This window comes from Lactuca virosa, chromosome 5, assembly GCF_052849685.1.
Source record: "Lactuca virosa cultivar CGN04683 chromosome 5, Lactuca_virosa_CGN04683_v6, whole genome shotgun sequence".
Classification (NCBI taxonomy): domain Eukaryota; kingdom Viridiplantae; phylum Streptophyta; class Magnoliopsida; order Asterales; family Asteraceae; genus Lactuca; species Lactuca virosa.
Window position 1 is genome coordinate 400,830,779 of NC_136430.1, and position 15,840 is coordinate 400,846,618.

At 38.7% G+C, this 15,840-nt stretch overlaps 1 protein-coding gene across 3 annotated transcripts; it reads left to right on the forward strand.

Annotated features, from left to right (window-relative positions):
- The first annotated feature begins 925 nt into the window (after positions 1-925).
- Positions 926-2,213, forward strand: LOC145112736 (DnaJ/Hsp40 cysteine-rich domain superfamily protein). 3 transcript variants are annotated; one of them, XM_079048871.1, is made up of 3 exons: positions 926-1,304; positions 1,589-1,850; positions 2,006-2,213. In XM_079048871.1, the coding sequence occupies exons 1-3, from the start codon at positions 1,230-1,232 to the stop codon at positions 2,071-2,073; spliced, it is 405 nt and encodes a 134-aa protein (XP_078904997.1). In that variant the 5' UTR covers positions 926-1,229; the 3' UTR covers positions 2,074-2,213. The 3 variants fall into 3 exon arrangements, with proteins under 3 accessions (XP_078904997.1, XP_078904996.1, XP_078904995.1); XM_079048870.1 differs by having other exon boundaries at positions 927-1,304; positions 1,605-1,850; XM_079048869.1 differs by having other exon boundaries at positions 929-1,333.
- Positions 2,214-15,840: the final 13,627 nt, after the last annotated feature.

Sequence of the window (15,840 nt, forward strand, 5' to 3'; positions counted from 1 at the left end):
TAAAAAAATAAAAAAAGAAAATAAAAATGGCAAAATCGTCATTTTATAAAAAATTAAAGCAGAATGGACCAAACTAGCAACAAAATGGAAACTTTTGGATCATTTGTGCTAGTCAAAACCTGTTTGGCCCAAAGTGGCAATTTTCGACATACCACAGGGACCATTCTTGCAATTTTGTCTAATTGATATGATATGTTGTAATGGATTTTGGGAACAAATTATGAATGTATGTCTATTTTCAAAAATGAAATTTTTTTATTTGGTTTTTGGGTTGTTACACCTAAACCAATGGGTTTCCTTTTCATAAAAAAACCCAAAATCGAATCTAAATCGATGGTTTCCTTATTAAAAACCATAAATGGATGGGTTCTCTGTATGCGTGTTTGTGTGGGAGAAGAACAATGAAGCTCGAAATCTGAAAATGAGGCTCCAAAAGAAGCTAGAAATATGAAATGAACTCCATATAAGCTTGATTCTGAAATCTTTTAGTGTTTTTTTGTTCTTGTTCGAAATATGAAATGAAAATTTAAAATCTGAAAGGAATCTTGAAATTTGAAGCTCGGAATTTGTTTGTGTTCATGTTCCAGATCTTAGAACTCCACAGAAGTCGAAAAAAAGTGTCATTCAAGAACTTCATTCATCGGAAAAATCATGTTTGGCTAAAGAAGATGTTTGGAAAAACTCACTATACACGGCCATATTGGTATTTTTTGAATAGTTTCAACAAGCTCAAAGGTATATCAAACATAAAAATGAACTTTATGACTAAATGTGTATAAAAGTGAAAACTAATTACCCTTACAAATCATTATCCCTTCTCTCGATTTCATAAAAGCCCTTAGTCCGCCTCGCTCAAAAAATAAAAAAATAAAAGTTTCTTTAATTTTTGTGGCTTAATGCAATAACAAAAGAAGGATGGCCTTTTCGAAGATATGGGCAAAACACGAGGACTTCTCTTTGGTAAATTGGCTTTGCAAATTGCGTCGGAAGGTCGAACGTAATCAAAGCTGTATCCGTTCGTCGTTAACAACGAGGTGGAAGGTAAAGAAATCATCGATCGCTCCCCAAAACCCAATAACTGCTCTTCTCCTCCTCCTGAAATCCCCATAAGTCGATTCTTACTTCGGAACCCTAAGAATTCAATCATTTTTATCGTATAATGGAGTGTGCTTCGAGGATTTCACCATATACGAGCTTATCTGTTCCTCTTCCGTCTTCCGTACATCTTCATGGGAAATCCATTTGTTTTGCTGATAAACCAACACGCCGTTTCTTTCTCAAGATGGAAGCTACCTCAGACAATGGTGCAGCTCATCCCTCTCCTTCGCAGATTGTTAGTATTCTTTACTTCGATAAACAAAATAATTGTGAATTGTTGAGCAAATCAAAATTGTTATCCAGATATAGTCCTTGTTATAAGATCAATCCAGCTAGCACTTTAGTCCTACTAAACCCTAGAAATTCCGAATTTTTTATGTAACCTATTCAATTAATTGCTTGCATAATCTGGTTAAAGTAATTGAAACATGAGAGTTTATGTGAATTGGGTGTAAAAATTAGCTGATGGTGATGGATATTTGATCTGCAGTCTTCATCGAATGCAGTTGGGAATATGCACAGAAGATTAAGCAGTCTTGAGTCCCTTTTCTGTTATGATAAATCTGTTCCAGAGGAGATAATTGAGAAACCAGTTGGGTTGTCAGTAGATGAAAAGAAGATTGGGAATAAAAGGCGTTGTGATGGTTGTGAAGCCAAGGGTGCTGTTCTTTGTGCCACTTGCACTGGATCTGGACTATATGTTGACTCTATAATGGAGAGTCAGGGCATCATTGTCAAAGTTCGATGCCTAGGTAACCAAACTCCTTGTTAAATTTGTTATTGGATCTCATATATAAGTGTATATATGTTGGGAGACAATTTTGGACTCCAGATATATCTAACATGGTATCAGAGCAAATAGGGTGTGTATGTATGTATGTTTCATGTGCTGCTTTTGTTGTTGTAGGTTGTGGAGGAACCGGTAACATCATGTGTTCTGAATGTGGTGGCCGTGGGCATCGTGGTGTCTCCTAAAGACATTTGGAAGCAACCATAATTTGATTTTGTAATTTCTTGTAAGTTTGTTTTTTTTTTTTTTTCAATTTTTAATTTTGGGATATCATACATTTAACATTTTGATTTATAGCCTGAAGTTGTTTCTCATAGTGATGGTTTTTCTATGTGCCAACGTACTTCTCTATATTTGTTTATTACAGCATCATACTTTAGTTTCATCCTATTGCACCATTGTACGTTTTTTTTTCATTCAGACATTGTACTTGTATTTTTTTTAATGCACTTTGAAAAATCTAGTCAATTATAGCTCTGTGCTTTATAGACAAAACCATAAAAATATGTTGTCCTGCCTTTTCATTTATTGTTTCAAGCATACGCTGTGGTTTGGGCATATGCCTTGTGTCATTTCCATGTCTGAACTCATCATCAGTTAAGACGACGTGGTATGGGCCAGAACGAGAAGCAACGGAGCTGAGGTGGAAGAGGGAAACGGCGTCACGACGCGGGGAACACCCCCCCCCCCCCCCCAACTCGTTGAAGCTCATTATGGCGAAACTCGTGGGCGTTAAGACGGATTGCAACGTATAAAATTCGAACGTTTCTTCACTCGACCGTTTGCAAACGGTCAAAATTAAATAATTTTTTTTTTACCTTTTATACTTATAAATACTACTTTTAAACCATTTTTTGAAACCTTTCTCTCATTCTCTCTATATCTTATACACATATTTTCTTTAAATTTTTTTAAAAATGGAGCAAAACCCAAAAACCCCCCCTCCATCATCAAACTCAAACACAACCTCGCCTCTCGGATTCGCGGGTTATGAAAATTATTTCAACATTTTATCGTCTCAAGGCTCACCACAAATCTCATACCAAGGCGCTGCTTTCAATTCCGCTTCACCGTCACTGCAATTTCCCAACTCACCTTACCTTCAACAAAATTTATTTGGTCAAAACCAAAATTTACAACAAAATTTTTTCCCTACTTTTGCTTCGATGCAACAAACAACCAACCAACCATCGCCTACAACCAACCAATCATCGCCTACAACACAACCATCGGTTCAAGTGAAAGCGGGAGGTAGTAAGAGAGGGAAAGGGAAAGGAAAATCGAAAGGGAAATCAATAGCGGTTGAAACAGAAAATGCAGACGTTCCACAATGGTGGACACCGGATGAGAAATATGCTTTGACGGCGGCTTGGTGTGCTACTTCAAAAGACGAACTCTGCGGAAATGGAATGAAAAAAGGAGCTTATAGGGGGGCGGTGCTCGACAAGTTTCACGCTATTTTAAAGAAAAATCAGTATCGCAACAATGACATGTTGAGCAGCAAATGGGGTCAAATAACTAAGCGGTGCAGCAAATTCAACGATATTTACAACCGGATTCAGGCGCAACAGCAAAGCGGAACCAACGACTTTGATTTGTTCAAATCTGCTAAGGAACAATATCGGGTCACAATGGGACATGTTTTCGACTTTGAAAAATCATGGGAGTTGTTGCGAACGAATCCAAGGTGGAATAAAATGCCTACATCGTCGGAGGTTCAATCCAAAAGGTCTCACAATTCGAGCTCGGTCGACGTGACGTACGGACTCACATCGACCTAAACGCCGACACCGATGAGATCCCGGATGATATCGAGGAGATATCCCCACCACAACGACCGCCCGGACGCGACAAAGCGAGGCGCGCTGCAAGGCATGCAGAGGAGGTTGAGGCAAAAGCAAAAGATGCGGCGGAAATGAGAGCGAAATTCGACGAGCACAATTTATTAATAAAAGAAAAAAATGAGTTGAAACGTCATCATTTGGAGTTTCTAGAAAGGCGGGCACGGGAGAAGCAGACGCAAAAAGAGAGGGAACTAATGACACATCAGTTGTCAATTCTTCGGACGAGCGAGGAGGGTTTGGCGCCTGCTGATCTAGCGGTGCTACAAGCGATGAAGGATCAAATTAGGAAGCAATATTTGGGTTAATTAGGATTTTAGGAGTAATTTGAATGGTATTTTAGTTATGATTTTAGGTTTAAAATTATGTTTTTTTTAATTGTAATCGTCATTTTAGATTTTAAATATTATGTCTTTTTTTTTTTGCTTTTAAAATTTTATGTTTTATAAAAATATATTCATGTTAGTGATTAAAAAAACACAAAAACGAAAAAGAAAACGAAAAAGAAAAAAAAAACGAAAAAGTAAAAAGAAAAAAAATCAAATTCGAAAAAAAAAATAAAAAAAAATATTTATTCTCAAAATTGGTGTTACATTTTGTTGCCCATTTCCCCACTTGGTGTTATAACACCATGTGCTTATGTGGCATGTGAGGTGGCACAACTTGGTGTTGCATCTTGTTGCCCACACCCAATACTCTAAAACATTCTCTAATACAATCACAACAAGCGAAGAGTTACAATTCTTAACAACCAAGTATATAATCTTAAAGATACAACTATCATATATTGTAATATATGATATTAGGTAATACTCATAATAGTTGTAGAATATTTATGTATTTTACCTAAAACTTTGCATCTCAAATTCTGTACACATTCGTACAAAATATATAACCAAATCTCATGCCACCTACCGACACATTCGTACAAAATATACAGTCTTTTCTTAAGGCCCGTTCAATGTTAACCTAGAATGCATATCATGAAAATTTGCAAGGTCCTCATTGTTTCAAAATTGCAAATAGTTATATGTTTTGTTGTGGATTTGGTCCATGTTGAAATTAAAAAAAAAAAAAAAAAAAAAAAAAAAAAAAACAATTTTATCGTTATCGGTTATTTCTTACAATTTCTTTAATATTTAATAATTTTAATATACAAAATAAATCACATCCCCACCCCACACCAACCCCTCTCTCCCTTTCACTCTCACTACTTTTCTGCACGACGCCATAGAAATCCCAAATCAGATTTCTTTAGATGTAACATCCCAATTTTCAAGGCTAAAATTTTCATTTTTAATTAGGTAACATGTAAAATCATTTGTCAAAACATTGCTAATATTATATTAATTCATAAAACCATTACTTCGTGTCTCAAAAACATATCATCGGGTAATAATAAAAATCAGAGTACAATCCCAGAAAACTCAATGCGGAAATTATGCGTGAGTGTGATGTGCCGCTACCGCGCCGGCTCCTTCCCCTTTGCTGAAGAGGTACCTGAAACAAAACTGAAAACTGTAAGCATGAAGCTTAGTGAGTTCCCCCACCATACCACATACCATACAAGTACATAACATACATACTGCCAGACATATCTGGGTGCTGGCCTACCCCTTCGGTCCTCTCGACCGGTGACCTTGCCTAGCATATCTGGGTGCTGGCCCACCCCTTCGGTCCTCTCGACCGGTCTATCACATACTATCACGTAATCATAGTCTAGCATAGTTGGGTACTAAACTACCCCTTCGGCCCTATCGGCCGGTAACTTGGGGACTATCTCCCCTTACTACTACCATCATCACGTAACATCATATCATGCTAGCTCATAAAACATAACAGGTAGCAACAAACCTAGATGAATATCACAAAGACAATCATCTAACATACAACCCCTACTAATGGGTCGACATTGTGGTCGTAGACCCACCACTACTGGAAGGTAACTCACCTCGTAAAGCTGAGTGTCGAATCTCACAGGAAGTAACCTCTATCAGCTGCTCCGATGACTCCCAGCTATCATAATTATAATAATACTCAATCTGAATCCATAACACTGCTTAGGGTAAAATGACCATTTTACCCCTTGGTCCAATTGGAACGTTCATAAGTCCCAATTCTAGCTTATGAAGCCCAACCGTCTTATGGCCTAACAAGGGCTCCCTAAGGGCCCACTAATTGCCCAATTTTTGAATTTGGCCTTAACCCCCAAATGGCCCAAAAGTTCAAGTCCTAATAATTCCAAAGGGGTCCAATTATGGCCCAATAGGCCCAATACTCTAATTTCACATTCCCAAATCCAGAATTTTACTTCACAGTGGGCCACGGGGTCCAAAAGTCCAGGCCCATTTCTTAAGGCCCCCAAAAGCCCAAAACATTCATTATGCATGCGTACGCGCGGCGTACTTGGCACGTACGCCCAGCGTACGCTGGCCTTGACCAGAACGGGGAGTTGACCCAGTACGTGCGGCGTACTAAGGAGTACGCCCATCGTACTGGCCAGCTTCTTTGGGACTTCATTCATGACTTAATCTGTTAAGTCGTTACGTCCAAAATGCAGATCCAGGTCCTTTAAGACCTCCTAAACCATAAAGTCACGAACTTTATGTGCTTGCATGCAAGGTTGGGGTCAAAACATGATTTTGGTCATTTTAACAAACTTTAAGACCCATAAACACTTGCATGGTTGTGGCTTAACCATCAAGGTCCGGTTTTTATGATTCTTAGTGCCTCTAAGAGCCCAAAAGGACAGCTATTATGGTTTGAAATCATTAAGATGCAAGAAGCCTCAACAATGGAGTCCAAAAGTAACTTTAAACACCCCCATAAACAAATCTAAGAATATAATGGCCAAGGTTGGAACTTGATACCTCAAATAAGTCAGAAATGGTGCTAATCTTCTGGATCTACAAGCTCTTGGTGGATCCTTGCTCCTTCTTCAAGTTTCTTTCTCTTCCAAGGCACCAAACTACACCAAAATACTCTCAAATAGCTCTCAAATCACAAGAACACACAAAAGTAGGCTAGGGTTTTCGTGGAGGCTGAACAATCGGGGGTAATGTTCTTTATATAGGGCGTAAACCCTAAATTTTAGGGTTTAAGGAGCTGCACACGTACGTTGGGCGTACGTGCTTGGCCTCTGTGTTTGCTTTCCACGAGTACGCTGGGCATATATGGCAATGTACGCCCCGCGTACGCAGCTTCCTCGACCCACTAGTAAGGCCCAAAGGTCAAAGCCCACACCAAACCACTCCACACTCAATTTGGATGAATAGTAATAATACCTGGAAAATCCCGGATGCTACACTAGACCTCCTCTGATAGTTGGTATCCTCTCTGGCGTGGAGTTGATGTGGGCTCCACCATCGGAGCCACCATATACGGCGTGAGGATGTATATGAAGACATGTGAAGGTTTTTTTGTAATCTGTTATCCTCTTTCTTGATCAAGAACACAAGAACCCATGTTTGAATTTTAAAATTAGGTGTCTTCTTAAACATATATCAACGTGTTGTTTTTGTTCATCTTTTTTCCATAAATCAAATGATCATCAATCATCATGATTTACATATCTGAGTTTTTAATCTGGATGTAGACGCACAAACACTCAAATGATTTGTAGAAAATCGAAAATCTAGAAACGATGTGTATGTTTATTGTGTTCTTGAGTTCCAGAGCAAGATAGCTGGTGATAAGAGGGGTTGTGATGGTGTGTGTATGTGTCCATCGACTCTTTTCCAAATGTGTGTGTTTATCGACTTGAGTTCCATACCAATATGGGTGGTTTGTGGGGAGAGGCAATCACCCATGTTCATTAATTTCTTTTGATGGTGCATCATTATTTTTCTTGAATTTTATACCCGTGTGAAATAATTCTACCTGCCTTTGTTCGTCGTCCTTTTAACACACTTGTAAATATCAAATGAAAAAAAAAAACATTTATGTTCTTCATTTTACTTTTTCATTGTAATCGAGAGGGTGGGGTTGTTTCAAAATTTATGAAGTTCTTGCGCCACCTATACACGCATGGAAGGGAAGGTGGGGTGGGGGTGGGGAGTTTATTAAACTTGTAATAAATATTAAATAAAATGTAGAAATTATAGTACAAAGGTTAAAATAGTCTATATATATATATATATATATATATATATATATATATATATATATATATATATATATATATATATATATATATATATATATATATATATATAAATTTTGGATGGACTTTAAAGGCTTTGGAAGCGCTATCTAATGATGCATGTATATACGAAGTCATTAGAGTCATTTTGAAAATAAAAAATAGTTAGCAAACCCTAATCTCATCCATTCTAGGGGTGTTATTCGGTCGGTTTTTTCGGTTTAATCGATTCGGTTTTTTCTGTTTTATTACATCTTAAAAGTAACCATAACCAAACCAAATTATGTTCGATTTAATCGGTTTTGGTTAATTTGGTTACGGTTTATTCGGTTTAACCGAAAAGATTTTACATGTAAAAATAAATATTAAACTAAAAGAAAAAAAAACTTACTACACTTTTACAAATGAGAAAAATACAATAATACATAACATATTACATTTAGTATTTCACGATATGTTGTCTTGAAGTTAACATAAATTTAGTCGTATAAACATGTGAGAAATGACTGAAGGTTGATTGACATTTAACTAATTAGTTGTTACTTTTTAATACAATATATAAACAATTATAAATTTATAATGGTTAATAATTAAATAATGAGTTATGAAAATATTTTTTAGTAACTAATCTATCATTTTAAATATAAAATGTTAATTTATAGATATAAATTATAAAATATATATTAATTAAATATCTTATTCGGTTTAACCAAAATAATGAACATTCAACCAAAACCAAATCAAATAAGGTATCCTTGTTCGGTTAATCAAACTAAATTAACCAAATAACCAAATAACTCGAACCAGATAAACCAAACATCATTTGGTTCGGTTTGGTTATTCGGTTTCAGTTTTTTATCATACCCTTAAGATTCCATCCCACACTAAATTAACGGCCATGGTAAAATGAATAGACATGGAAGATAACTTGAACACTTTGATCTAGTTGAAGGTCTAACAACCATCTTGATTTGTATGGATACACCATTTGTAGAGTCTACTTTGATAGTGATCTCTTAAGTTTTAATTGTTTGGCATGCTTGATGGTTTAGCAACCATTTGTATGGATTACCTCTAAGAGGCATCAAGTTTGAGCCTCCTTACCATTCTTTCCATTTCTTTTTATAAGACGTTGGCGAGATATGCCATGTCAACAAAAAAACACAATCAATGTGAAAGGGAAAGAAAGTAAGATGAGTAAAATCAACAAGTTGTATAAAACTTATGGAGTAAAACCGAAAGAAAATGAACTTTGGATAAAACAATATAAACTTTGCAAAAATAAGGATTTTCCTTTGAGTTTCATTTAAAAATAAGAAAAAAAAATACAAAATTGTACAAACAGTCTCTATGGTTAGGTGAAAATTATCACTTTGGTCCAAAAATGTATGGACTAGCACCGGAGGTCTAAAGTTTTCATTTTGTAGCGAGTTTGGTCCAATTTGTTCTGAATTTTTTAAAATGATAATTTTGCCCTTTATATTTTCATTTTCTATTTTTTTAATTACAATAACTAAAAAAAAAAAAAAACAATGTATGTTATCCCCCACTCTCCCCCATTTATCTATCTATCTACATTACATACATCAGACCTCCTAAACCTGTAAACATATCATCGGATCCCCGGCTTCGACGAAGGCTACTCGTCGGACCTTCTCTTTCTCTCACCATAGCGATGCCGCCACCGCCTACGATAGACCACCATCATCTTCTTCGTTTGGGACAGAGAACAACGTCACTGTACATCTGTAAACCCTTGCTCCGATCTCCGATCTCGTCGCCTCCGTCCAGATCTGTAAACGTTGTTTCGTCTGGAAACACGAGCCACAGACATCGCCTTTGTCTCGTCAAGCCTCATCTCTCTCCATCTTTCTCTATCGAACCTGAAGACCGACGTAGACCAACATTTTGGCTAACTAAGTGTAACACTCGTGTTTCTAGCCTAGGCATTAATCTTGATATGATAGTCTAGGTTAACCTTTGTAACTCATTTTGAAGAAATGAAAAAGGAATTATGTGAATTCTATGTGTTTTATGTGTTTTATGCTTAATTACTAGGAGTTAATTAATTAAGAATAAAAATGAGCATCGAAAATAAATATTAAATAAAGCCGATATCTATTAAGAAAGTTGTAGTGGTCGTGACAAGGATTACGGATATATAAAGAATGCCGAAATCCGAGTTATAACGAAGAAGTTATGACCTGTCGAAGTTTCACGACAAAACTGGCACGGTGACAAGGATCAGGAGGCTCGCCCCTATAAATAGGAGGGTGCGAGACCTCCCGGGTATATTTTGGAAAATTGTCACTTTTAGCCCCTCTTTCCATATTTCTTTCGTTTTAACGTCCCCCGAAGCCCTGGTATCGATTATAACCCCCGGAATACGCCACGAAGTGCCCGAGAAGCCCGAAAAATTTATCTTTTCGGTTTCGAAGCCCGACCTTTGCAGAGCCCGGTTTCTCAATAAAACTCCCGGTTTTATTAGAAACGAACGTTTTAGGAAACGAATTGCTGCCCGATTATCATCAAATCATGTGAGTGTGTAGTTACTTTCACTTTACAAATATATATGAAGTATTTAGCTTAAAATACGTGCTATGTGTAAATATGTTAATTGTTTATTTGAGGTGACTGTTGAATAGATGTTTTATACAAGTTTTAAACTGTATATGTATTTTATCTACAAATATGTTGGGTAGAACATGGGTAGACAAAATAGTCGGTGGGTGTTAAAATGATGAGAGGCCTCGGTGTTGTTGTTGGTGTGGTCGTTGTAGTCGTCTAGCGGAGTATAGATGACGATCACGTACCTTTCTAGACAGTCCAGTGGTACACTAGCAAGTTCGCAACTTGTAGGTGTTGATGAACTAAATGTTCATTGGCGTACTCCAATCCCCCTCATGGTTGCCTTTAGGACATGTATGGCTGAGGAGTCCCCTTAGCAGTAGTGTCCAACCCGATGATATTCCTTAGGATAGGTCCCTTGTGAGAGGTGTTTAGGGACGTAAAGTGAGGACAACGGGAATGGGTAATCAGGGTTATTGTTGATTGGTGAACTTAATAAGTTATTATTATTGTGGGTTGAAAACTCTATATGCTCACCAGGCTCCCAAGCCTGACTCACTCAGCTTTTTATGATTACAGGTAGTGGACCCTGAGCATAGTCGGAGGATGATGAGAGATTTTTGGATTATAGGCCAGTAGTTGTAAATAACTGTTGAAAGGCTTATAACGTCTTGTTTATGCTTTTGATCTGTATCGGTACATGACATCCCGAGGTTTTGATATGAAATGAAACTATACATTTCTTAAAGAAAGGTTTTGATAAACTTTTATCATGTTTTATTTTGGGGACCTATTCCGCAACATCTTTTGAAAAGATTTCTCTGATTTTATTTTAAAAAGCATAAATTAAATCGATCTTTTCTGACCGAGAAATTAGGGGATGTCACAGTTGGTATCAGAGCATTAGTTTAAGCGAACTAAGAAATTGTAGGATTTCTAGACTTAAACTTAGAATGCTAAGTGATGATTGTGAGGTGAGTGTCTACCATATTTTAGACACGAGCACTAGTTTATTTTGGGAAAGGTGCCTAAAATGCCTTTATGTGCTAAATGCTATATGTTGCCATATATGCCATTATTTGTTCGGATCTATGGTCTGTTGCCGACCGGATCTAGAAACCTTATGTGTGTAGGATTCTAAGTGTATGATTACGAGATTAGAACTAACATGTAAACGTTTCGGAGTGATAAGGGAATTGACATGTCTAACAAGGATAAAGACCTAAATTCGCCTTATTCGGTATATAGATTGTAATGGCAAGAACTCGAAGTGGAGCGGGAAATGCAAACAGAAACCAACAACCTCAACCCCAAGTGGTGGAACAGGTGCCCATAGTAGGAGCTGCACCAGAACCCATCACTATGGCTGGAGTACGAATTATGATTCAGGCCATGTTGGTTGAACAAAGGGAGGAGTTGAGGCAAATGTTGCTGAACAACAGGGATGAACCTTCAGTTCCTGTTGAACGACGTGAACTAAATGACGATCGATCTGAAGAAGGGAACAACAGCAGATCGGTTGGTCATAGTGAACCGCTTGTGGTTGGGAGGAATAACCATGAGGGTAGAGTGGAGAGAAATGGGTGCAAGTATAAGGACTTTATGAATTGCAAGCCATCGACCTTCACTGGAAAAGAAGATCATGTCGGAGTAATGGACTGGATCTCGGAAATGGAATTGGCTTTCATGACTTGTGATTGCCAAGGCAAGTTGCAAACCACTTTTGCAGTACGTCAGTTCAGGGGTAGTGCTGCTCGTTGGTGGAACACATTGGGGAAAACCCTAAGCCCTAATGAGCCACTGCAACTGACTTGGGCAGAGTTCTTGGTGCACTTTAAGCGCAAGTTCTGCTCGGCCCAAAACGTACTAGAGTTAGAAAACCAATTTCTAACGTTGCAGAAGGGGAGTATGACCGTTAACGAGTATACGAATACCTTCACAGACAAAATGGAGTTTGCTTTGCGTATTGTCCCAGATGAGCTGGCAAAAATTAACTGGTACGCAAAGGGACTTCCATGGGAGTATGCGGTGCCAATACGTCAGGCACTTACTTTGGAGGCAACTATCTGGGCTGCCAAGTATGTTGAAGATATGATTAAGGGGAGAGCCGCCAGTAAGGTTGAAGTTGGCGAGAAGAGAAAGTCTGAAGGAACGTCAGGTTCCAATAAAAAGAACAAATTGTCGAAGTCTGGTTCGAGAAAATTCGGAGGAGGAGCCGAAGCCAAGTGGTGTGACAAGTGTAAGAAGAAACATGCTGGGAAATGCAGCGTGGGAATCACTTGTTACAAGTGTGGAAAGCCAGGGCATTATGCCAATGAATGCACCTTCACTAATAACGTCTGTCATGGGTGCCATGAAGAAGGGCATATTTTGAGGGATTGCCCGAAGAAGAAAGACGCAGCGAAACCCAATCTGCCACCAAAGCCGAAGGCGAGAGCCTTTCAGATGACACTCGAAGCTGCGAAAGAAGAAGCCGATGTCGCTTCAGGTACCTTTCTCGTAAACGAATTGCCTGCCCAAATTTTGTTTAATTCTGGAGCCAATTTCTCCTTTATTTCGCATGAATTTGGTAGAAAACTAGCTTTGCCTGTTGATAGACTAGTTAATGCTTTATTAGTCGAAATTGCTAGTGGCAAGTTTGTACCTGTTAGCCATCGTATGAAAAACATCCTCATTGACTTGGATGGGAATAAGTTCCACGAGGAATTATTGCCTATCAAGTTAAATGGTTTCGACATAGTTTTAGGAATGGATTGGCTTAGCGCCAATGATGCCGAAATAATGTGTAGGAAGAAGATAGTAAAAGTAAATCCGCCAGGGAAAGAGCCGTTTATGGTGTATGGTGACAAACGCAGAGTAAATTCTGGAATCATTTCCCTAATGAAAGCCAGAAAGTGTTTGGCCAAGGGGTGTACATCATATTTAGCGTTCGTGATCAACGCTAAGAAGGAAAAGAAGGAGGTGCAGGATATTTCGGTGGTGTGTGATTATCCAGAAGTCTTTCCCGAAGATCTTCCCGGATTGCCCCCTGATCGACAAGTGGAGTTTCGTATCGACTTGTTACCAGGAACGACGCCGATTGCCAAAGCGCCGTATCGATTAGCACCAACCGAAATGAAAGAACTTATGACACAACTTCAGGAGTTATTGGACAAAGGTTTCATTCGACCTAGTTCATCACCCTGGGGAGCCCCTGTGTTATTTGTAAAGACGAAAGACGGGAGCATGAGAATGTGTATTGATTACAGAGAGCTGAATAAAGCGACGATAAAGAACAAGTACCCGTTGCCGAGGATCGATGACATGTTCGACCAGTTGCAAGGTTCGAGCTATTTCTCGAAGATCGATCTTAGGTCCGGATACCATCAACTAAAGGTGAGAGAGCAGGATATCGAAAAGACTGCATTCAGAACAAGATATGGACACTATGAATTTTTGGTTATGTCGTTCGGATTAACCAATGCCCCAGCAGCTTTCATGGATTTGATGAACAGGGTTTGTAAACCATACCTTGATAAATCTGTGATAGTATTCATAGACGATATCTTGATCTATTCGAAAAGCAAGCAGGAGCATGAAAAGCATCTGCGTGAAGTGCTAGAAGTTCTGAAAGAGGAGAAGCTGTATGCAAAGTTCTCCAAATGTGAATTTTGGATTCAAGAAGTCCAATTTTTAGGTCATGTGGTTAACCAAGATGGAATAATGGTTGACCCAGCAAAGATTGAAGCTGTAATGAAGTGGGAACAACCAAAAAGTCCCACGGAGATTCGAAGCTTTTTAGGACTAGCCGGATATTATCGCCGATTTATCCAAGGTTTTTCTTCGATCGCTACTCCATTAACAGCTTTGACCCACAAAGGAGCTACTTATGCTTGGAATGAAAAGCATAAGGAAGCCTTTGAAAAGTTAAAGAAGAGATTGTGTGAAGCACCGATTCTTTCGTTACCTGAAGGAGTTGATGACTTCGCAGTTTATAGTGATGCCTCTGGAGTTGGGTTAGGATGTGTTCTGACCCAAAGGGATAAAGTGATAGCGTATGCATCGAGGCAGTTGAAAGAGCATGAAAAGAACTACCCCACTCATGATCTGGAGTTGGCAGCGGTAGTATTCGCCTTAAAGATATGGAGGCATTATCTTTATGGTACTAAGTGTAAACTTTTCACTGATCATAAGAGTCTTCAATATCTCTTTAATAAGAAGGAATTGAACATAAGGCAGCGGCGCTGGCTAGAACTACTCAAGGACTACGACTGTGAGATACTTTACCACCCTGGTAAAGCAAATGTTGTTGATGCTCTCAGTCGGAAGGTAAATCTTGAAAAGAAAAGGCCAAGAGCGCTGAGAATTGAAGTCGTCTCGACAATTGTGGAAAGTATAAAGAAAGCTCAGGAGGAAGCTTTGGATAAAAATGATCGGAAGGAGGAACGTTTGGGTAAAACGTTGGTGTTTGATACAAACGGTCAAGGATTGAAGGTATTCAAAGATAGGATTTGGGTACCTAAGACGGGAGGAGTAAGAGGTCTTCTGATGGAAGAAGCTCAGAAAACCATGTACTCGATTCATCCCGGTAGTACGAAAATGTATAGGGATCTAAAACCCTATTACTGGTGGCCGACGATGAAGCTCGATGTTGCTAAGTATGTGGCCGAGTGTGTAACTTGTGCTAGGGTTAAGGCACAACATCAGAAACCGTATGGGAGTTTAGAACCTTTACGTGTACCCATGGGTAAATGGGAGGACATTACCATGGATTTTGTGACTAAACTACCCAGAACAAGGAACGGTCACGACATGATTTGGGTGGTCGTTGATCGCTTCACTAAGAGTGTGCATTTCATAGCCGCTAACGAGAAATGGTCTATGGATAAACTTGCGAATTCTTACGTGAAGGAAATTGTGAGGCTACACGGTGTTCCGTTAACGATTGTATCCGATCGTGACAGCCGTTTTACCTCAAGGTTTTGGATGAGTCTACAAGAGGAATTGGGTACCAAGTTGTGTTTGAGTACAGCTTACCATCCTCAAACCGATGGCCAAAGCGAACGAACAATTCAAACGTTGGAGGATATGCTGAGAGCATGTACCCTAGAATTCCAAGGTAACTGGGATGAACACTTACCTCTAGTAGAATTTTCCTATAATAATAGTTTCCACTCAAGCATTAAGATGGAACCTTATCACGCTTTGTATGGGGAAAAGTGTTGAACGCCATCATGTTGGCTGGAAGCTGGGGAAAAGCAGTTTATAGGACCCGAAATAGTCCATCAGACTGCTGAAAAGTTGAAAGTAATAAGGGAAAGGATGTTAGCTGCTCAAGATCATCAAAAGAGCTATGCTGACAAGAAAAGACAATTGATATCCTTCGAAGTTGGAGATTCAGTTATACTTAAAGTCTCGCCGTG

Excerpts from the sequence above, each read along its gene's own strand:
- LOC145112736 (XM_079048869.1), top strand. The coding sequence starts at position 1,160 with ATGGAGTGTGCTTCGAGGATTTCACCATATACGAGCTTATCTGTTCCT. Across the intron at positions 1,334-1,588 it reads ATCCCTCTCCTTCGCAGATT|TCTTCATCGAATGCAGTTGG; the intron begins GTTAGTATTCTT and ends TTTGATCTGCAG. Across the intron at positions 1,851-2,005 it reads TGTCAAAGTTCGATGCCTAG|GTTGTGGAGGAACCGGTAAC; the intron begins GTAACCAAACTC and ends TTGTTGTTGTAG.